General features: G+C 35.7%; 2 protein-coding genes across 2 annotated transcripts in view; both read right to left on the reverse strand.

Annotated features, from left to right (window-relative positions):
• Positions 1 to 15,826, reverse strand: part of LOC125670853 (polycystic kidney disease protein 1-like 2) — a 17,241-nt gene extending 1,415 nt beyond the window's left edge. Inside the window, exons 1-17 of the mRNA XM_048906259.2 lie at positions 15,688 to 15,826; positions 10,241 to 10,387; positions 9,932 to 10,059; positions 9,703 to 9,843; positions 9,304 to 9,450; positions 9,020 to 9,157; positions 8,822 to 8,924; positions 8,325 to 8,545; positions 6,730 to 6,939; positions 5,426 to 5,659; positions 5,158 to 5,328; positions 4,898 to 5,058; positions 4,059 to 4,710; positions 3,837 to 3,963; positions 1,720 to 1,970; positions 372 to 546; positions 1 to 46 (exon numbers count right to left, since the gene is read on the reverse strand). The exon at positions 1 to 46 is cut by the window's left edge and continues 1,415 nt beyond it. Coding sequence (XP_048762216.2) covers positions 1 to 46; positions 372 to 546; positions 1,720 to 1,970; positions 3,837 to 3,963; positions 4,059 to 4,710; positions 4,898 to 5,058; positions 5,158 to 5,328; positions 5,426 to 5,659; positions 6,730 to 6,939; positions 8,325 to 8,545; positions 8,822 to 8,924; positions 9,020 to 9,157; positions 9,304 to 9,450; positions 9,703 to 9,843; positions 9,932 to 10,059; positions 10,241 to 10,387; positions 15,688 to 15,826 — 3,191 coding nt within the window. The remainder of the gene's footprint in view (positions 47 to 371; positions 547 to 1,719; positions 1,971 to 3,836; positions 3,964 to 4,058; positions 4,711 to 4,897; positions 5,059 to 5,157; positions 5,329 to 5,425; positions 5,660 to 6,729; positions 6,940 to 8,324; positions 8,546 to 8,821; positions 8,925 to 9,019; positions 9,158 to 9,303; positions 9,451 to 9,702; positions 9,844 to 9,931; positions 10,060 to 10,240; positions 10,388 to 15,687) is intronic.
• A 329-nt stretch (positions 15,827 to 16,155) lies between these two features.
• On the reverse strand, positions 16,156 to 19,505 carry LOC125669141 (uncharacterized). The gene is made up of 2 exons (XM_048903591.2): positions 19,313 to 19,505; positions 16,156 to 17,525 (listed from the first exon to the last, which is right to left on the reverse strand). Exons 1-2 carry the CDS (start codon positions 19,503 to 19,505, stop codon positions 16,156 to 16,158), a joined length of 1,563 nt encoding a protein of 520 aa, XP_048759548.2.
• Positions 19,506 to 22,864: the final 3,359 nt, after the last annotated feature.

Below are 22,864 nucleotides of genomic sequence, written 5' to 3' on the forward strand. Positions count from 1 at the left end.
TCTGCATAGCAGGTGGCATCAGCGATCAGGTTAATATGGCAGTTTTCTACAATGGAGTACAAAATAATACAGTTCGTATGGAAAACCCGCAGTATATTGAAAGATGATAGAGACTACAGTATACTAAAATGTAATTTTAGGAGTTGCTTGCTGTGAAGATCTGATCGATGGGACACTAACAATTCGCTATGATTGGATTATGAATTCGCTATAAACGCATAGCGAATTACGCTTATAGCGAATTTTTATAGTGTCCGCAGAAATTCGCTATATCAGAGTTTTACTGTATACCAAAAAAAAATGTAATTTTAGGAGTTGCTTGCTGTGAAGATCTGATCTATGGAATATTAACAATCTTAAGGAAAACACACCTTTCTTGACTCGAAGTTGACGCAATCGTATGGGTCCAAGCCTGTAATTAGCCTGGTCCTCGGTGAACTGACGTTCAAATGCATTCAGTGACTGTCCATTGTACGACGTTTGTGGGAAAGTAAACGGAAGTAGCGTGTTCTGTAGCCAGTCGTAGAAACTGTCAACATCACGAATCTACAAATTACCACAAAACCTAAAAATTACCACAAAACCTTCAAATTGTTACAAAACCTACAAATTACCACAAAGCCTTCAAATTACCACAAAACCTACAAATTACCATAAAAACTACAAATTACCACAAATCCCAGTCGAAGAAACCGTCAACATCACAAACCTACAAATTATCACAAAACCTACAAATTACCACAAAACCACAATCGAAGAAACTGTCAACATCACGAACCTACAAATTACCACAAAGCCTACAAATTACCACAAAGCCTTCAAATTACCACAAAACCTACAAATTACCATAAAAACTACAAATTACCACAAATCCCAGTCGAAGAAACCGTCAACATCACAAACCTACAAATTATCACAAAACCTACAAATTACCACAAAACCACAATCGAAGAAACTGTCAACATCACGAACCTACAAATTACCACAAAGCCTACAAATTACCACAAAGCCTACAAATTACCACAAAACCTACAAATTACCACAGAACCTCAGTCGTAGAAACTGTCAACATCACGAACCTACAAATTACCACAAAGCCTACAAATTACCACAAAACCTACAAATTACCACAAAACCTACAAATTACCACAAAACCCCAGTCGTAGAAACTGTCAACATCACGAACCTACAAATTACCACAAAGCCTACAAATTACCACAAAACCTACAAATTACCACAGAACCTCAGTCGTAGAAACTGTCAACATCACGAACCTACAAATTACCACAAAGCCTACAAATTACCACAAACCCCCAGTCGTAGAAACTGTCATCATCACGAACCTACAAATTACCACAAAACCTACAAATTACCACAAACCCCCAGTCGTAGAAACTGTCAACATCACGAACCTACAAATTACCACAAAACCTACAAATTACCACAAACCCCCAGTCGTAGAAACTGTCAACATCACGAACCTACAAATTACCACAAAACCTACAAATTACCACAAACCCCCAGCCGTACAAACTGTCAACATCACGAACCTACAAATTACCACAAAACCTACAAATTACCACAAAGCCTACAAATTACAAAACCTACAAATTACCACAAAACCTACAAATTACCACCAAACCCCCATTGCTTTAAAAAGATAACTCTGTGGAATGAAAGCCAAACAGTGAAATCACACAACCGCTCTTGATATTTTACCTTGTCATAACGGATAGTGTGAAGGCTGCTATTTTTGTCTGGACTGTGCAGAAGCCGATTGTTCAAGTAATGTCTTATTTGGAACGAGTTGAAATCCCTGTTATTATAGCTGATGAAGTACAGAATTGCCAGAAAGCAGAGATAAAGCAGGAGTTCCACAAAGATGCGTTTAACCCGCATTTCTTTCAATCTTTTTCGCTTCATAGTGTCCAGAGTCTCCTCGTTAAAAGGTGCTGCATAACCATATGAAACTGCAAGGTGGAAGATATGAAGGTATCACTATCGGCTTCAAACTATGCTCAAGTAATATTTTGGTAGAACGGAAATTTAATATGTAAATTTTACTAATTACACACTTAGTCAATATTTACGCTCCCTCGAACCCGCGATGTTTACAAAATTGGCATGTGCAATAGATAAAAATGTTTGAGAGCCACGTTGTTTACCTTGGTAACCGTTTAGCTAAATTGAATATAAAAGCATGGGGAACACATATTTGAGTTGTAAACCTCGGTAATCTCACCAGTCAAAAGTCGTCCGTCATAGAAACCTTGTTGATTACTTTACCTAATATTCTAATACACAAGTAGAACACTCGTTTTAATCAGGTCGCAAAATTTGAGCCACGAAGATCGCCGATTTGCTCATTTTATCGATGATTTTCCTTGACCTTTTAACTATTGATTCAAAAGGTCGGAGGAGGGTACACACAGACCGAGATACTGGTATTATGAAAAGGTGAAGATAACGAACAGTGATCAATTAAAGGTGAAGATAACGAACAGTGATCAATTAAAGGTGAAGATAACGAACAGTGATCAATCTCATAACTCCTCTAAGGAATGCAAAATTAAGAGTTGGACACACACGGGCCCTTAGCTATACCAGAGACTAGAGTTGGGATCATGTGCCTAGGAGGAGTAAACTCCCCATGTCGAATGGTCACACAAGCCATGAGCCCCATATCTAGATCTGATAAACGGAGTAATCCGCAGTCAAAATCAGTGTATAAAGAATGGCTTAACAATGGTTATGAAGCATGTCAGACAGCATTTGACCCAATGATAGGTTGTATTGGCAAACTAGATCGTTATAACGACCATGGAATTTGCGAAATGCTGACTTTAAACGAGTTTGTTGAAACCCCTGTAACATCAACTTGTTTGTCAGTAGCCTACCTCGATTTAAAAATCGTCTAACAATATGTATGAAACACGTCAAACAGCATTTACAGAATATACTAACTGACGTTTCAAGAGGATATTCTTATTAGTGAGCTCACAGGAAAAGAGAACACACAGTCCGCATTGGTTTAAGAAAAACATGAAATAAAGTGTCTGCATGTATAAATGTTCATGATTGATGGTTGGTTGATTGTACATTGTTTAACGTCCCTCTCAAGAATTTTTCACTGATATCGAGATGTCACCATTACCAGTGAAGGGTTGCAAAATTTTTGCCTATGATCGGCGCTTATGGCCATTGAGCAGGGAAATATCTATTGTACCACACCTGCTGTGACACGAAGGTTCGGGTTCTGCGGTCTCATCCGAAGGACTGCCCCATTTAGTCGCCTCTTACGACAAGCAAAGGGTATTGAGGACATATTCTAACCCGGATCCCTACGGGACTGTTCATGATTGAATTAGGAATCCCACGTATTTGCATGGTATTGCTGCAATATCATAAAATGTCTAATGGTACATTCTGTGGAGGATGAAAACAATAATGAGATATTTTTTTAATTTGGAACATTGATACAGTGTATTTCTTTAAACCTATTAACATCTAATTCAGAGATATAAATGATAATGACTTATTCTGGAGATTTAAGGTTACCGCATTTGGAAATTGCATTACAGGGTTTGATTTGGGCTTAGTTAATCGTCGCTGACAGTGACCAAATTATTCGAAGATCGACAGGAAATCTTACGATCATATGTGGAGCAAAAGCTCATCACGGAAATCCCAAACCAACGTCTCCACATATACTAGTACAGTGTTTTGTAAAATTTACTTCATGTATTTCATATTCATGTGTACTTTAACATTGTAAAGGAACCGCAAGTGAAAAAGTCTACCCCACATGTTCCCTTCCCCTGAATACAAACACTGACTTTGAGTTTCTCTTGCAAACGCCACAGCTCTGGTTTGTGAATATTCTAACAGCTTGGTAGCATCATACATGCTGTCATTTAATGTCCGCTTCATTGCAATTGAGAAAAACACAGCCAGTGCCAGTACCTACAACGAAAAGAATATTCCTTCTCTTAGCAAAGGAGTTTCACAAATTTGAAAACGCAAATTAACACTTCCTAACAAGAATCTGATATATAAACCTTTATTGGATCTACGACAAACATGGACTCCAAAAATGACAAGAAAAACGTCTTCAGCCATTCCTCAGACTTTGTTTTGCCCCACTCCATGCTGTACAAAATTACAAAAAATCCCGACACCAAGATAGAAAATGCAATCAGCACGTACGCCACGTAAATCAACTTCTTGGGCAAATGGAACTCTTTTATTTCCTTCCGTGTTTGAAAAGATTCGATGTTCATTTCATCATGGTCAGAGGAATTTTCCAACCATTTTGACTTTCTGAATATCATCGTTATTGCTAAAATAACTGGGAAAGTGATAGCAATGCCAACAAATGAAATATATATGGAAGACAAAGCAAACTTGATTGGACCAATTCGGAGTCGTTCCACTGCTTCATCCTGTCCGTAGAACATAGCATTGGAAATCATGGTCAAGAAAAGTAGTGTAGCACAACATGAGAGGCGTTCACAACGGGTGAAGGAGCTTTTTTCTGGACGAAATATCACGGACAACCAAAGATGACTATCCGTTGCATTTTCCCGCGTGTTCTCTGTAAAGTTGAAGTTGAATGTTCGAAGTGACTCGGGAGTCGCCACATTAACTGTGCACTGTATAGAGCTTTCCTCTGAATCCAAACTAAGCCACTGGTTGCAGAAAAAGACAAATCTGGAAATAATTTTTTTCTCAAAATAGATGTACAAAAAAGGTGAATCAAGTTTCTCTAAAGAGAAAATGCATGGCCGATATGACTTCCTACCGATGGACGAAAGCAGATTATCATGTGCCTACTTTGCTTCTAATTAACCGAAAATAACGAAGTGGATAAATCCATTTATACAGAAAAACACCTAACCTCTTTCCCGTTGCTGCATCTTCTACAACTACTTTGATCAAATTCCACGAAGCGTCCGCTCCACGTCCGCTGTTATCGTGCCAAATGTTCAGGAAAATTAAATCACCAAGTCTGTTCTGCACAGTCATGACATACGTATAGACACTTCCAGTTTCAAAACCCTGAAAATTGTAATAGTGAAACCATTATCTGTTGCAATGTAAATTCCATATTCTCATATGAATATTATGTAGAAATATTGCAGAAATACGATTGATTACCTTTCTGACTCCGTCAGACAGATGTCGGACCCCAGTGTCTCTAAGGTGACCACCAAGGACAAAGTTGACGTTGCTCTTGGTACCAGAGTTTCTGGAGAGGCCAGTGTAGACTGTAACTAGGTACACTTGCTTGTCCGTCTTCAGATTGTCATTCATGTAAAACAGTTTCCACTGACAAAAGAGAGGATACATTAGCGGAAACATCTGCAATGCAGATCTGCCTAAACCGGGACAGCAAACGTGATAGATATTTTGAACACCTGCTTACCTTTTCCTGATCTTTCTTGTCAAAGCGTCGAGCCACCACAAGTCCGATGAGATACAGGACTATAATAGCTGTTACTGTACCAAACACAGCGCCGTTCCCGAGGATGTCAAATTTATCAAAAACCGTGGAAAAATCAATGGAATTTGGTGGAACAAAGAATGATGTGGCAAAGTTATCTCCAGGTGGGTTTTTACACTCACAAACTGTCTCTATGCTATTGGTTTCAGAGGATAACTGAACAAAAATTTCGAAAATTTACGCTATTAGATTGAAAAAAGCAGTAGATCTAAAGTACATATTTGTTAACGTTTATTCACAAGTTCACAATGCAAGTCCCGACAAATCCGATATTTTTTGTATGGCAAGTAATGAATATTACATGAAGAAATATTCAAGGGAATACCTGGCATGAAGCTTTGTCCCATTTGTGTCCATCCCAAACTCGACATCCTGTGGTCCAGCCTCCGACACGATAAGTCACTGACGATGTACTGTTGTATACAGAGCGACGTCGCCGAGAAGGTATTGGTCTTGAAGCTGATGTGAAATGAAGAGAAACTCATTAATTGACATTTTAGAACAGTTCTGTGCATTTACTATGCGCTAGTATATATCTGTATAAAGGAAGAAAATAACAAACCAACAAAAAATGAAAAGTGAATATTGCCAGATGTCCTTTCGACGTCCATCAGCAACGTTCACATTATTTGAACACTTACTGGATGTAACATGGACAGCAAAATACACTATACAAGGTTTAGAGTAAAAGTTAGCTGGAAGTATATACGTAAAACCGACATCATTCCAATCACCGGGGGCGATGGTTTTTGTCAATTCGTGATCGCCACTGGTGGGAGCACCGCCTTGTTTGACGTAGATAACGTGCGATATTGTATCTATAGAACTGTTGTCACATTCCACACTGAAGACTAAACTATCAGATGGATTCTTCCACCAAATCTTGTAGTAGAAAACTTGTGAGCTGTACTCTGCTGGGTCATCCGGAAACGCTAAAACCACATCTCTTTTTATTACAGACGGAGAAACACTGAACTTTGTCTTTACCGAAGGAAGTTTGGTACGGCTACCCAAAACAATATGTACTGTTGGGGAATGTATATTCCTTGCTTCCGAGTCCCAAATGAAGGGCGTTTTCAAAAATTTGGTGACCTGAAAGCAAATTTGTGAACGTCAAAAAACTCTATTGTGTTATGTGTATGTCGTATGCGGTTTTTTTTAAAGTTCCACTGACTCTTTTCTTTGCAAGGGACACACTGATGAGCATGTATAAACAAACGACTAACCTGTAAATCCTCTTGCTGTGTACTGTTGATGTCAAATTTAATCTTAAGATCTTTTCGATTTATTTCTTGGTCCACTCGGAGGTTCTCCATACTGGTTGTCAAGGCAGGTCGAGTAACCTCTACCTCAAACTGTTTCCTATAAGCTATCTCCTTTAGTACCGTTCCCAGCTCCACAATAGAGTTCTGCACGTTGGGAACTGTTCCGTTTGCCTAGTTTTAACAATGTATAGTCGTTATAACGATCTAATTTACCAACAGTCTGTCATTGGGTCAAACGCTCTCTGGTGTGTTTCATACCAATTGTTAGACCTTTCTGTACATACATATATTTTGACTACAGATTACCTTGTTTACCTGATCAAGATATAGATATCATAATGGTATACCATTTTATATATCAGCTTCTCCATCGTCAACTTCCCATATTTATGTAGCAATATTCCATTATCACCTGCATATGGTGTTTATAACTCTCAACTGATTCGATACGCAAGGGCTTGTTCTGCGTATGATCAGTTTTTAAATCGAGGCAAGCTACTGACAAACAAGTTGATGGTACAGGGGTTTCAACAGTATCGATTTTATGTCAGCATTTCGCAAATTCTATGGTTATTATAACGATCTAGTTTGCCAATACAACCTATCATTGGGTCAAATACTGTTTGACGTGTTTCATATCGATTGTTAGACCGCTCTTGGCACACTGATTTTGACTACGGATAACTCCGTTTACCTTATCAGGGTATGGGGCTCACGGCGGTGTGACCGGTCGACAGGGCATCCTTACTCCTCCTAGGCACCTGATTCCACTTCTGGTGTGTCCAGGGGTCCGTGTTTGCCCAACTGTCTATTTTGTATTGCTTATAGGAGTTATGAGATTGATCATTGTTCGTTATCTTCACCTTTCATATATCAAGATACAATGTATAGGGTTCACGGCGGGTGTAAACGGCCGATAGGCCGCTCATTCCTTCTATCTCACCTCTGGTATATACCGAGGTTCGTGTTTGTCCTGCTATTTACTTTGTATTCTTTATCACAGGGGTTCGGTTGTCAAATATTGAAATTTTGTATTATTTGTTCCCGAATAATAAATTGAAGTTTTGCATGATTTGTGTCCGAATAATAAAGTATATAAATAAAATCCACCACCAAAATCCGCTTTTTTCGAGGTTTTAAAAAAGGTGTATCATGTGTACATTAAAAAAAGTACTTTTTTTAATGTATACATGATACACCTTTTTCAAAACCTCGAAAAAAGCGGATTTTGGTGGTGGATTTTATTTATATACTTTATTATTCGGACACAAATTATGCAAAACTTCAATATTTGACAACCGAAACCCTGTGTTCTTTATAGGATTTTTGAGATCGGTCACTGTTCGTTATTTTTTACATTTTCATACAAAACTACTTTGATTTATGTACACGCACAGTTATATTAGTTTCTGAGGCACCATCAGTAACCGATTGTCAAATGGAAAACATTGGTTTAGGTTTTACAAAGTACTAGTACCTTTTGTTCTTCATGGTGTGTTTTATTTTAGTTAATAACTTAATCTACAACCACTTGGCATCTAATCCCTTTAACCTACCATTTCTAGAGAAGTGTTTAGATTCTGCTTGTAAGCTCCCAGGGACATGGAAGCAAAGAGAGCCCTTTCTTGTGGAGACAACCCGGATCCATCATACTCATTAATAAAATCTGAGGCCGTGTACTCCTCCGCTATCTGGTATATGTCGTCCGATTCTGGTATGTCTGGGCTTAACTTGGGGATCAAGTTATTCAAAAGATTATCAAGCGATCGAAGGACAGCTACAAAAAAAAAAAACCCACCATAATAAGTTTTAAAAGATTATCAAACGACTGTACGACAGTTACAAGAAAAACCAACAATAACTTTTAAAAGATTATCAAACGATTGTACGACAGTTACAAATAAAACCAACAATAAGTTTTAAAAGATTATCAAACGATTGTACGACAGTTACAAGAAAGGCGTAAGTCTCAAGTCCTTATATGTAGTTTAAAACAACTTTAGATGTGAAAGGAAAAAAATGCATTTGGATAGAAAAAAAATTAGATACTAACCCTCAGACGTTGATAAATAGTCTTCATACACCGGGAATAACGCTTCTTTGGATGTATTGATGAAGTTAACAATAACATCGTTTGTAGCATTCAGCGAAAATGTCTTCAAAGAAATGTATATCCATAGTAGTATATGATTACCTGCATGTTTTACCTAATCTTTTTTGTCAGCAATAAGTTACTAAATTTAATTGCTACCATAGCGTCGCGGGTCATCAGCTGTTTGTTCTCCATAGCAGACCCGGATGAGAACGCCATTTGTCGCTGTCTGACCGTGTTGTCTATTCTAAGAGAACTGGTCGATGTTGCGAGAAGAGATGTCATATTTTTCATCCCCTTTGAAAATAATCTAAATAATCAACAATATGTGCCAATATTGTTCAACAAAAATTATAAATTCTTTTTGTATGCAAGAAACAAAAGAATGTTTCTGATGATTCTTTAAAATATTTCCAAGAGTTTTCCGGTTAAATTGTTCTTGCCTCTATAAGCATCAATTGTGTAGAGTTGATTTCTTGAGTGACTGTCAAATCTTGAAAGAGGCTGTCAAATGTATTGTTGTCACCCACGTGACTCCAACTTTCTGGATTCTCCACCAGGGTGTCAATTAAGGTCGGTGGAGGCAGATCCTGAAGAAATTGTCCAAAGGAAAAAGGAACAAGTTGAAAGTCAAATTCTGTTGATGTTGCTGGTTAAAATAAAGTGACTCGACAGAGCAAGTTACACGTATTTAGTTGCATGAAACCTATTTCACTCTTTATTGCGCATGCATGCATAAAATAATCACAGTGCCCTGAATGAACAATTATCAGACAGGAGCCAAAGCACTGATTATTTTCTGAAACGAAAATGAAACTTGATCTGACAACTAGGTCACTTACCACCCGATTTGTTGTACTTATGGTTGTTTCTATTGCCATGGAAACTAAACCCACGTCCTCTTGTTCAATAGCAGTTTCGATTAATTCTTGCGAATCTTGAAGATAATTATCCAAAGGCTTGCCCGTAATTGGCGATAATATCTACAGCATACACATGCAATGTTTTACTAAAAAATAGAAATATTTTACCATTTAAACGAAGAATAACTAGCGCTACTTTAAAACTTACCTGTAGCCGATTGAAATAACAAGTAGTGAAATCGTCAAAGACATCCAGCACCTCAACGTATACAGTTATTAACCAATGGTCTTCTTCATGCCCGTAGTTAAAGTAAATGTTTTCTAAATATCTTTCATCTGTTTTGGAGAAAGAGCGTTATTAGCTAGTGAAGATAAATACAACGCAAATTCAACTCGATATGTAGTTTGGGTCAAAACTTAGGACAGCACAACATCCCTTAAAATGCTCACTAACAATTTTCATAATATGTAAACTTGATATTCAGCAGGACTAGAGGGTGAATTGAAGATGACTTACTGCCTTGGTAAAGAATAGTTTTTTCCTTGGTTTGAGAATCTTCTTGGAATATACGAAAACTTATTTGTTCCTTCCAATCTATATCTACATTCTTTTGTTTTCTAAACCCTTCGTCTTTCCACGAATTGATAACTAAAACACGCTGACCTGTAACTAAATTTATATATATTCGTGAAAAAGACGTGAATTAGACACATGTTCAAACTTCTTCTTTTCTATTTTCACTAAATACAAATTATATGAAAATAAACAAGTGAGCACAAACTGATGGAGCATCTAACCAGTTAACTACGTCATATGACGAATGACTCGCATTATGATCAATAACTGTTGAAATATTATTGAAAGGAAGTTTTTTCATATATAAGGTGTATGTTCAGTGACATTGAACGTTCCAAAATGACCGAGAGTGACCTTTGAATGAAAGCCATTTGCCTTTTACTTATTTATGTGATATATGATCAATACCTGTTCAAAAACTGAAATAAGGGACTTTTACCTCATATAAGGTATATTTTATGAATTACCTTGACCTTTCTAAAATAACCCTGAAATACGTTGGTCCAAATGATCAATAACTGTTAAAATATTGTTGAATTGATGGTGGTTTTTTTTCATATTCAGGTAACGTTGAATGACCTTGACCTTTATCAAATTACCTTGGGTGACCTTTGTCTGAATGTCATCTGCCTATTATTTATTTGTGTGATATATGATCAATATCTGTTAAAAACAAGATTCAGGACTGATATAGTTCAACTATAGAATCATTCAAAGAATATTAAGTACTGACAAAATCCTACTTATGTCAAACTTGTTCAATATGCGCACTAGAACATTTCTTTATTGTCCTTCTGTCTCTACACTATGGACAAAATTATCAGATTCGATTTTTCAAACATTTGGTAAAAGAATGGGATTTAATGTACAAACTGTTGTTTTTTGGTTATCCAGAAAAAGAACACGTGGTTTTAAACTTTATAATCCTCTTACTAAAGAGATACATATTCCAACATTCAAGAAAGAATGTCAATATTGTTTTTGATGATGTTTTGAAATGTTGATAAAATTACTACATTTTAAAGGAAAAAATTACAGAACAAATATTTTACAAAAAGAAATAGTCTAAATGGAAATTGAAGCTGACATGAATTAATAAATACGTACACCTTTCTCATCTCATCCGTCATATTTCTCTCAGGTAGCCTAATTTACTCTACCCGTATATACCCTAAATGTGATTGTACAACAGTATTTCTCTTTTTAACAATAAGTACTAGAATATACATGTAATTTTCTATATCGCTTTAGAATAAATCCATGCAGGCACCATAACTCTACATGTCTACCCTGATACACTCGCGGTTATCTGCATGTTCTGCATGTATTTGTGCTATTTCTGACTGTCATTTATTTTCTAATAAAATATCAACCACACAAGTCAGACAAGGATGCTATTTACTTTTTACCATGTACTACTACAGAAACCTCAGTTATGTCACTTTACGGTCTGCTCATTTTTGGGGTTTTTTTTTTTTCTAACTCGTGGGAAAGTCTTTTAATTAGATGGTTATACGTACGCCTATTGTAATCAAATCTACAGTATCCACCGTATGGAGGCTCTGTCGTCTCCAAAACCATCTGCATTTCCGTCCACTTATCGTCCGTCACATTCATCCTGATGGTTAGCAGGTAATACGACAATCCTCTGAACGAATTGGCATAAATGAATAACTTCTGCTCTGATGGATCTACAATATTCATATACCATATACATACTGACAAATAATATATATATACATGTATATGTATATATATATATATATATATATATATATATATATATATATATATTAAAAGAAATAGAATAAACAGTACACAAAGTTAAAAATTTAACGCAAGCGCTTTCATTTTATAATCCTAAGGCGTTACATTTTTTAAAATAGTTTTGAAAATGTGTTTAAAATATAACGCCTGAGGATTATAAAATGAAAGCGCTTGCGTTAAATTTTTAACTTTGTGCACTGTTTATTCTATTTCTTTTAATATTTTATACCGGACACTGTGATTTTTTAAAAACACAATTTGGATATATATATATAAATAAATAAATATATATATATATATATATATATATATATATATATATATATATATATATATATATCAACACTCTACACCCTAAGTGTCGGATCTAATAGTTCATACGAGGTCAAATGAATAAGGATGAAAGGTGAAGATAACGAACAGTGATTAATCTCATAACTCCTATAAGCAATACAAAATAAAGTTGGAATAATGATATAAAAAGCACTAAAATTGATCAACGACACGAACAACTATATATATAAAAGCACTAAGTTCCAACAACTTCATCTAGGACTACTCGTTTAATCATGCCCCTAACAGTAGTACTATGACCATTTCTTTAAAAAAAATTCAATTCTCTGGCCACAGAATCACCCCCTCCCTTTTTTGCTATGACCTTTATAACCAATTGCTTATGTGTAAGTTTATTAGTTTCCGTGATTCTATGGATGGTTTTTTTTTTTTTTTACACATCTACCCTAGACATGATCAGTAAGGGAATGTCTGATGTTGATTCGATTTCATTTCCATTAATTAAGTCTATTATTACTACTTCGTACATTATGGATCAGTTTTTTGGACGACTAGGACATGTATATAGGACATGTGTACAGGACAGAGGGCAGCAAGGATGATTTTACACATCAAAATACCTCATTCAGTGTCAAATTCCTTTATGCTATCAAATTTGAGATGGATGCCTTTAATTTACTATTTTATTTATCGAAAAATTATATATATATACATGTATGTGATAAATCATATAGCTCCATTATGCGATAGATAACAGTTAATCTAAATAGCAGTGTACCGGTAGATGAGAGAGCAGAGAATTTCTAGTTAATCTAACTAGCAGTGTAGATGAGAGAGAAGATATAAAAAAGAACTTGGAATTTTTTATATAAAAAAATCAGATTTTTTATATCAAAAATTCAAATTCTTGATATCAATAAATAACTTGTTTTTCTGATATCAAAAATTTTAATTTTTTAATATCAGAAAATCATTTTTTGATATCAGGAATTAGATTTCTTGATATCAGAAAATGAATTTTTGATATCGAAAGTATGAGGCGCCGTTTTAATATTTTTGAAGCATTTTCTGATATCAAAAAATCATTTTTTGATATCAAAATTATTTGAAGATTTTTTTTTAACGATAGAAGAAATTTTATAAGGTTCTTGATAATTCTGGACATATTCAAGTTCGGGTTACTTTCTGCATCCGGAGTTTTGGCGGTAGTCTATCTATTTTGCTCTCCTCGTTTGTCATTGAATTAACAATCAGGTAAAGAGTTCATATATATATATATATATATATATATATATATATATATATATAAAGTCAAAAAATAAAATCCAATACTCAAACTTTTATCTATAGCGCTTTCGCCCTGCGGGCTCGTCAGTAGTAGTAGTATATATATATATATAATGCAAATGTAATCAACCCTTTTTACCGGTAATCTTATTTATGATGACTTATTTTCTTGAAATCCTTCTATAACATCAGTATATGTGATTTGAAAAATGGCGGATAATGGGCCTGCTGAGCTTGACATGTTAAGGAACATTCAACAAGCCATCATGACTGGTAGCCGTTGTTTTGTACAGTGCGTCTCCATGATCATCATTCTCCACGGGTCTCGTTTGCACATCTTCAGGATCGACCCCGTTCACTTTATAGCGAATTGCGGACAAAGCAGTACTGACCAGTGTAGATATGGAAGAATTTGCCATAATGAATTAGATCTAGATTCACCATTTATTCCCCACGTGCATACAAGATTCGCAACTTCAGGCGGGAAGCTGAAGGTTGCATCACGGGGAGCATTCATTAAGTCGATCGTAGTTTTTTTTAGTCTTATTTTCTGATATCAAAAAATCGATTTTCTGATATCAGAAAATACAAATCATTTTTTATATCAAAAAATCATTTTCTGATATCAAGAAATCTAATTCTTGATATCAAAAATTATGATATCAAAAAATCAAATTCTTGATATCAGAAAATCAAAATATTTATTGATATCAAGAATTCGAATTTTTGATATCAAAAATGTGATTTTTTGATATAAAAAAATACAAATTCTTTTTTGATATCAAAAATTCGATTTCTTGATATCAGAAATGATTTTTTGATATCAAGAATTCGATCTTATGATATCAGAAAATCAACCTTATTTTCTGATATCAAAGAATTCGATTTTTGATATCAGAAAATGATTTTTTGATATCAGGAATTCGAATTCTTGATATCAGAAAATGATTTTTTGATATTAAAAAATCTATTTTTTTGATATCAAGAATTATTTTTTGATATCAGGAATTGGAATTATTGATATCAATAATTCTTTTTTTTTATATCAGAAAATACCTCAAAAATATTAAAACGGCACCTCATACGAAAGATGATTTGTATTTTCTGATATCAGAAAATCGATTTTTTGATATCAGAAAATAAAATTCATATAAAACTACGATCGACTTAATGAATGCTCCCTGTGATGCAACCTTCAGCTTCCCGCCTGAAATTTGTTGCGAACCTGTAGATGCATGTGGGGAATAAATGGTTAATCTGATTCATTATGGCAAATTCTTCCATATCGACAATGGTCAGCACTGCTTTGTCCGCGATTCGCTATGAAATGAACGGGGTCGATCCTGAATAAGTGCAAACGAGACCCGAGGAGAATGATGGAGACGCCAAACGAGGAGAGCAAAATAGGCAGGCCGGTATTTGATACCGCCAAAACTCCGGATGCAGAAAGTAACTCGAACTTGAATATGTCCAGAATTATCAAGCACCCTTATAAATTCTTTCTTTCGTTAAAAAAAATCTTCAAAGAATCTGAAACATCAACGAATTTTAGAAAGCAAATCGGGCACTGTAAACTGTAATTCAGCGATTTTCTACGGGTCAAGGGAGTATTCATTATTTATGTAAAGATTTTTCGCCATTTTCTTTTATTTTCTAATATCAGAAAATCGATTTTTTGATATCAGAAAATGATATGATCATTTGATACGATAAAAAAATATATCAAAAAAATCATTTTCTGATATCAAAAAATAGACTTTTTGATATAAAAACAAATTATGTTTTTTCATATCAGCAAATACTTTAAAAATATTAAAACGGCGCCTGATACTAACTAACAGTGTAAATGAGAAAGCAGAGAAGACACGCGCCTGTTTCTAGTTAATCTAACTAGCAGTGTAGATGAGAAAGCAGAGAAGACACACACCTGTTTCTAGTCAATCTAACTAGCAGTGTAGATAAGAAAGCAGAGAAGACACGCACCTGTTTCTAGTTAATCTAACTAGCAGTGTAGATGAGAAAGCAGAGAAGACACGCACCTGTTTTTAACCAGTTTTCCCAGTCGGGAATATCCCAAACTGTTCTTGTAGTTGGATCGAAATGCATTAAATTCCAGCTGTAGACGGCTTTGTCCAAATCACTGGCGGAACAACTGGTACACTCCACTTTCATGGACATTATCAAAGATGTGGCCACCCTTTTCTTGCAATTTAGCATGCACCTGGGAGTTTTGTAGGATATAAAGCTTGCTTTTAATCAGATGACTATATGCCATTGTTACATATGTAGTATTGCAGTCATGTATTCGATTAAAGTATTGTTGTTACTATTAAAATTTGCTTAACAACAGAAGTAAGCACCTGTCGGCACTGGTACGACTACCAGTATTGTTACATGTAGAATATGTGCAGTACATGTAGTTGTATGCATGGATACTATCCAAATAAAAAGAACTGAAAGAAAAAATTGAAATACTTATTGCATCACATGTCAGACAATACAAAAACTCACTTTATGTTGATATCCGGAACTGTATCACTGGTGGAACCGGAAGAGCTGGAATTTGGAAATATGACCTGGATTCTTTGTTGATATGTATTTTCTGAACCATGAAGAGAACCCTTGACTGTGACAATATATCCTACAGCTTTCCGGTTATCAGGATCTGTGAACACTTCAGCATTCCCTGTCACCGTCTCCGAAAACGAAGTGCATTTACTGCTTTCATACAATTTGATGATGAGGTTCCATGCTTCGGTTTCCCATATTACCATATCCGAAATGTTCAATTGCATGATTTCAGTCGTACGTTTTGTGAGATATACAAGTTGCTTGTCCACCAGCTGCAGTGTTGAGACGGTAAAATTACTCCTAGCAGTGCCATAGATCAAAGTGTTTAATTCAGTCAAATAGCTCGATATATATCGTGATTGTCTGTTTAAAGACTCCATACTCGGCAGAAGATTTGTCTCTATCATATCTATTTCTGGTGTCGTAATATCTGGTTGCAGTTTAAGCATTGGCAGTGTACTAGATATGTCGGTTAAGACGTCCTTTACAATATCTTTCTGTGCTAAAGTTTCTTGAATGAAGCTATCGTTAATGAACATTTCCATAAATGAATACATTTCAACGTTCATAACATTGCCAACAAAACATGGATTCGACATATTAGTTGTCCCATCATCACAACTTTGAGGACTAGAAATATTTTCTAAGTTTAAATGTCTATATGTATGGTTGAAAAAGAACCTGTCATTCGAAGGGAAAATATTAAGATATCGTTCAGACATCTTGGCCAGCTCTTTTATAAAGTCCCAGGAGATTGTTCCATTGGACAGTGACGTGAAAGATTCAGCAAGAATAAACGTCATCAACATGTTCAGGGAATCCGTGGGAAACTCCAGGCAATTCCAGATGAATTCCAGGCCGTCTCGGTAACCCGGCCCCTTAGTTAAATCATAAGACCCACTCCAAGCATCAATATTGGTCGTTCCAGGACCCGACAATCGCCCTGACCCACCCTGAATGATGACATTAGGGGGAGGTAATTGGAGTCTAAAATACATATATCCTTCTACGAACTCAAAGGAGCCTGGATAATACTCCATCCTCACAAACAGACGATACAGACCGGAAGGAAACTCTCCCGGACGTATTAGGAACGCTGTAGTCCCGGACTCATAGTGTAGGGTCTCGTTGTCGATATTCTCGTCACAGCGGTACAAAGTCCAGTTTCTACTTAAAGTTGTCAGTTGGCATTTAATCTGGGTTTTCGGCAAAATTTCTATATTGGCCGATGAATACAATACCAGAGGGTCTGCCTTGGCCATGTAATTTCCTCCAAATACGGACCCTTCTAAACACGATGGGAATACTGAAATTAGAGGTACATACAATGAAACCAGAGGTCACACGACCATAAAGTAGTTTAGAATGCAAGAAACCGCGAAGAATACCTGCATGCACTAGTTACACAAACACCACATTTTCAAAGATAGCGATGAAATGGTGAACGTTAAAATTCTAGTTTTGAAGAGAGTTTTCCTAATTCATTTGTAGAAAAACCCCAGTCAGATTTGTATTGAGAGTTATTGAAATCAAACATTTATTAACAACCATTTTGCTTAGGTATACAGGTATCAACTGGCGGATCTGAGACAACCACTGTACTTCATTATCAAGAGCGTCTTAGAATTGATACTTATTTCAGCAATACTGAACAGATGCTATAAATGTTAATTAGTTTTATTTATCCGTATCCTTGTTAACGTTAGGTCAGCTGCTATTGTCCACTAGACGAGTATAAATCATACAAATTTAGAATCACTCGGGTCAGTATACCCTAAATCCTAAAGGGATGTAAACATTCAGGTGAATATAATTTTTGTTGACTAATCACTCAGGAGAGTATAAAGCATAAAGGAAGATAATATAACCCTTCAGGTGAATATGAACTATATATGGATACATTCAATCAGATATTATCATTAAAGCGAGTATAAAATTGGCAAAACACAATAAAACCCTCAGCTTCACTTGATCAAATCATCTACTCCAATCGGAACCACGCTCAACTTTCTCCAAAGAAAAGACCTCGAATTTGGAAAGCGGATGATTTCCGTCAAAGCACGTGACATTTGGTGATGACTAAATGGTACCTGTGTAGTCATAACCGACAAAAACGTCACAAAATGATAACTTTTATAGGTTATGTATTATGTTATGGCGCTGTCCGTATGTCCGGCTGACTGTCCGTCCAAGGTCATGTTTTCTGGACTTTTTTCCGTAAGGGATGTATGTATGTTTGAAATTTGGTCACAATTTCTCCCTCAAGAAGCGTAAGAGTGAGTTTGCATTTCAGCTGGATTGGTGCAACTTGATCTACTTTAGAGCTATGAGTAGGTCAAACAATTTTCCAGACTTTCCTTTCGTTATGGATACAGATAGTGCCCTGAAATTTAGTCGTAAGCTTCCTTTCGGAGAAATACAGTTAAGTTTGCATTTCAGCTGGTTTGGCCCGTCCGTCCGTCGCCTAGGCTACATGAGGGCTAAAAGTAGGTCAAACAGTTTTCCAGACTTTTTTTCATTATGCATACAGATAGTGCCCTGAAATTTAGTCAAAGGCTTCCTCTTGGAGGAATACAAGTTAAGTTTGCATTTCACCTGGATTGGCCCGTCCGTCCGTCACCTATGTTTGGGCTAAAAGTAGGTAAAACAGTTTTCCGGACTTTTTTTTTTATTATTACAGATACAGATATTGCCCTGAAATTTAGTCACAAGCTTCCTCTCAGAGGAATACAAGTTCGGTTTGCATTTCAGCTGGATTGGTCCGTCCTTGACCTACTTTCAGGCTAAAAATAGGTCAAACAGTTTTCCCGACTATTTTTTCATTACGGATACAGATATTGCCTTGAAATTTAGTCACAAACTTCTTCTCAGAGGAATACAAGTTCAGTTTGCATTTTCAGCTGGATTGATCCGTCCTTGACTTACTTTCAGACTAAAAGTAGGTCAAAATGAAGTATATAGCATGTGCATCTAGTGTAAAAATTCACACTAAAATCTGACATTTCCTGAGGTTTGTAATGTGAATGAAGAATTAAAATGTAGGATATTTCATTCAATATACACTTCTAACAATAATGATCAGACTTTATTTACCTTCACATTTTCTTTCGGTGTAGTTGGCTCCCTGGCAGTCCTGCGCTAAGACCCCGCATGGTTGCGGATCACTGCATTCCCTGGTTTGGTATTGTATTCCGTGACCCATTGGAACATTGCAGGTGCTGAAATTAGTCCACGAGGTCCATCCACCATCAACGTAAAGATCTGTAAATAAGGCAGTTTCAGTCATACCAGTAGCTTCTGTTATACAACCAACAAATTATACAGACAGCTTCAGTTACACCGACAGCTCAATTATACCAACAGCTCAATTATACCGACAACTCAATTATACCGACAGCTTCAGTTATACCGACAACTCAATGATACCGACAACTCAATGATACCAACAGCTTCAGTTATACCGACAACTCAATTATACCGACAGCTTCAGTTATACCGACTGGTCAATATACCGACAGTTTCAGTAATACCGACAGCTTTAATTATACCCGACAGCTTCAGTTATACCGACGACTTCAGTTATGCCGACAACTCAATTATACCGACAGCTCAATTATACCGACAACTCAATTATACCGACAGCTCAATTATGCCGACAACTCAATTATACCGACAGCTCAATTATACCGACAGATCAATTATACCTACAACTCAATTATACCGACAACTCAATGATACCGACAGCTTCAGTTATACCGACAACTCAATGATACCGACAGTCTCAGTTATACCGACGATTTCAGTCATACTGACAATTTCAGCTATACTGACAATTTCAGTTACAAAAAGAAAGAGAAATACCGTGGTCCGTCTGACTGAAATTTCCGTTACAGTCTTCGCCGCCATGAGCAGGTGCTGGACTGTTGCAACGTCTAAATCTTTGGAACTCTTTTTTAACACAGCTCCATGAACCCCAGGATTCCCAATCTCCGTTCACTGTGGAAAGGATGCATCAATATATGTCAAGAGTCTTTATTTAAAATTACGAAAAACCTTTCAACAGAGTCCGATATCATTTTGTCAATTTTTTTTCGAAAAATGTATAAAAGTCTGGAATGCTGCACTATGGGTACGTTACATTATAATTTAAATCTTGGATTTTTATTTATTTCGTATTTATATATGAAACCAACCAGGTAGAAAGCAGGTTCGAGTTTCATTGTTAGAACAACTACAGTTACAGGCATCCCAAGAGGTGACTGTTCCTAAATCGTCCAGACAATCTCTGAATCTCATCTGCTCACCCCTCCTACCACCACCAGTAACGTCGACGCAAGCGTTCCACGTTGACCAATCAGAAACGTTGTAGTAACTTCCGGCTGTGCAAAAATAAAAATATGAACAATTACCTTGAAATTGTAATTAAGGCAGATTTCGATTTCCACGTGTCAGGGAATGGCAGAAAGTCTGAAATAGAATGATGATTTTCTATTTGAAAACTAGGCTTCCATGTTCTTGCTTTTAACATATGAAAATTGCACCTTTTCAACTCCCGATAATCAATTATTTGACATAGTCCTATATCCATAAACGTGCTTTAATTAGTTCGTAGTTAATTGTAATTTCATACCATTCTTCGCAATCAAATCCATTAATTATAATTTAAATGAGGTCGTGGCCACGGTTTACAGATTTATTTTTTACTCGACAACCAACCTGAAAATTTGACATTGTATATAGTTAAGCACACTTTGGTTGTTTTTTTAAATATATTTTTTTTATAGTAATTACATTTTCAACATTCCATTGTTTTAACAGTAGCCAAACTGTTTTCCGCTGAATTATATCGAAATTATAGTGATTGACTTCATGCATTGCATACTTCAACTTAAAATAGATAGAATCGGGTGCTGTAAATCTTGATAATATTGATATCAAAGCGAAACAAAATTAATTTTATAAATATTTATGAAAAAATATGGAATAATCGAGCTCGTTTCTTAAGAAAAAGTTTGATAAAAATCCATCAAAGCAACAGTTTTTAACAAATAAAGTTACTTTCGCGACGTCATTCAACAACGTTATTCATTTATTTTATCATGCACTAGTCCAACTCATTACAACGTTATTGACTCCTGGTATTGAAGGCGAAAATCAGATATACATATATGTGGGCGAAATAATCAATTATTTACTAAATATCAATGAATATGTTCCCTAAAATTCGCCCAAAATTCTGAATATATATAAACGTTTACATTTATTGCGCTATATATCTTAATCATGTTGAGCGGCTAATAATTGAAATTCTTTCTTCTTTTGCGATCACATGATTGAAGTAACAATGAATAAGATAATATAACAGTATAATTTTATTTTTGAATCCCTTAAATATTAATTTTTAAGCTTACATAGTTAAGTCATGTCTTAATATTCTAACCAGAAAGACAACTAAAGTTGTTTCTATCTTACATTATATTTATGTTTATTTAACTCCCTCCCTCACAAACACAGAAATGCTCACTCTCCCAAGCCATCAACGCGGTTTAAAACTTTCATTATTTTTAGCTTGTATTGCAGATTCACTTGAAACTTGTACTACATTTTCTAATTTTCATAATTTTTGACCAACTCCACTCTCTTGTTCTTTTTATATTTAAAGCCTTTTGGTGGGTAGTTGTAAGGTTCAACTTTGCTACTCCTAGAATATTGTTTACTAGCTGCTCCCAAATACCAGCATTCAGTCTTGATAAACATTTCTAAACATGATCGACTCTCTCTCTCTCTCTCTCTCTCTCTCTCTCATACTAACATTGATCAAAATGGCCGCCAAATACGCATCAATTTTCTGAAGAAGAAAAAAAACAACATTACAGTAAAGGCAACTGCTGCTAATTTTTCCAGGGGTTCTGGGAATGTTTTCAGAGATATTTCTTGCAGGATACATTGTAAATTCGTTTTATAGGACATCCCTGCCCAACGCGTCAATTTTTCAATGTTGTCCGATCTCCACGTGTATGGTGGGGTAGGAATAAAGTTATAAACTCGCCATTCTCAAATGTCCGCCATAAACGCGTCAAATCTCTGAATAAAACTTTCATGTATCGGGGAACCCCTGTCCAATTTTTTTCTGTGTGGTTCTGAAAACGCTTTTAAGGGCATACATGATTTCCAGCATGCCAGCTGTCTTGTCTCCCTAAGTGGACCGTTGCTAGACTTTATAATTAACAGGATAAAACATATATTAGCCGAAATTTAGCATCGAAAACCAAAGGAAGGCTTAAACGAATCTTCTACTTCGATAATAACTGTTGTTAAGTTTTATATACATGTATACACAAACTTATAGCGTTCCATTTCGTATAGAAAAGGACAAGGATAAAGTGCGTTTCCCTAGTCCAAGATGGCGACAAGCAAAAGTACGCTTCTGTTATTCACGTTAAAAGTGTAATATAAAGTCTAGCAGCGGGCATAAGTCATTCCTCTATATTTAGAAAATCTCCCCGCGCCGACAAGTGAACATAATAACAAACTTATGTCGAAGTCCATTCATCTCTTCAAAATATATCAGACATAATTAAACAAATTGTTCATAAAGTATCGGACATAATTAATCAAATTGTTCATAAAGTATCGGACATAATT

Source organism: Ostrea edulis, chromosome 4 (genome assembly GCF_947568905.1).
Source record: "Ostrea edulis chromosome 4, xbOstEdul1.1, whole genome shotgun sequence".
NCBI lineage: Eukaryota > Metazoa > Mollusca > Bivalvia > Ostreida > Ostreidae > Ostrea > Ostrea edulis.

Excerpts from the sequence above, each read along its gene's own strand:
- LOC125669141 (XM_048903591.2), bottom strand. The coding sequence starts at position 19,505 with ATGACTGAAACTGCCTTATTTACAGATCTTTACGTTGATGGTGGATGG. Across the intron at positions 17,526-19,312 it reads CACCGAAAGAAAATGTGAAG|TATTCCCATCGTGTTTAGAA; the intron begins GTAAATAAAGTC and ends CTCTAATTTCAG.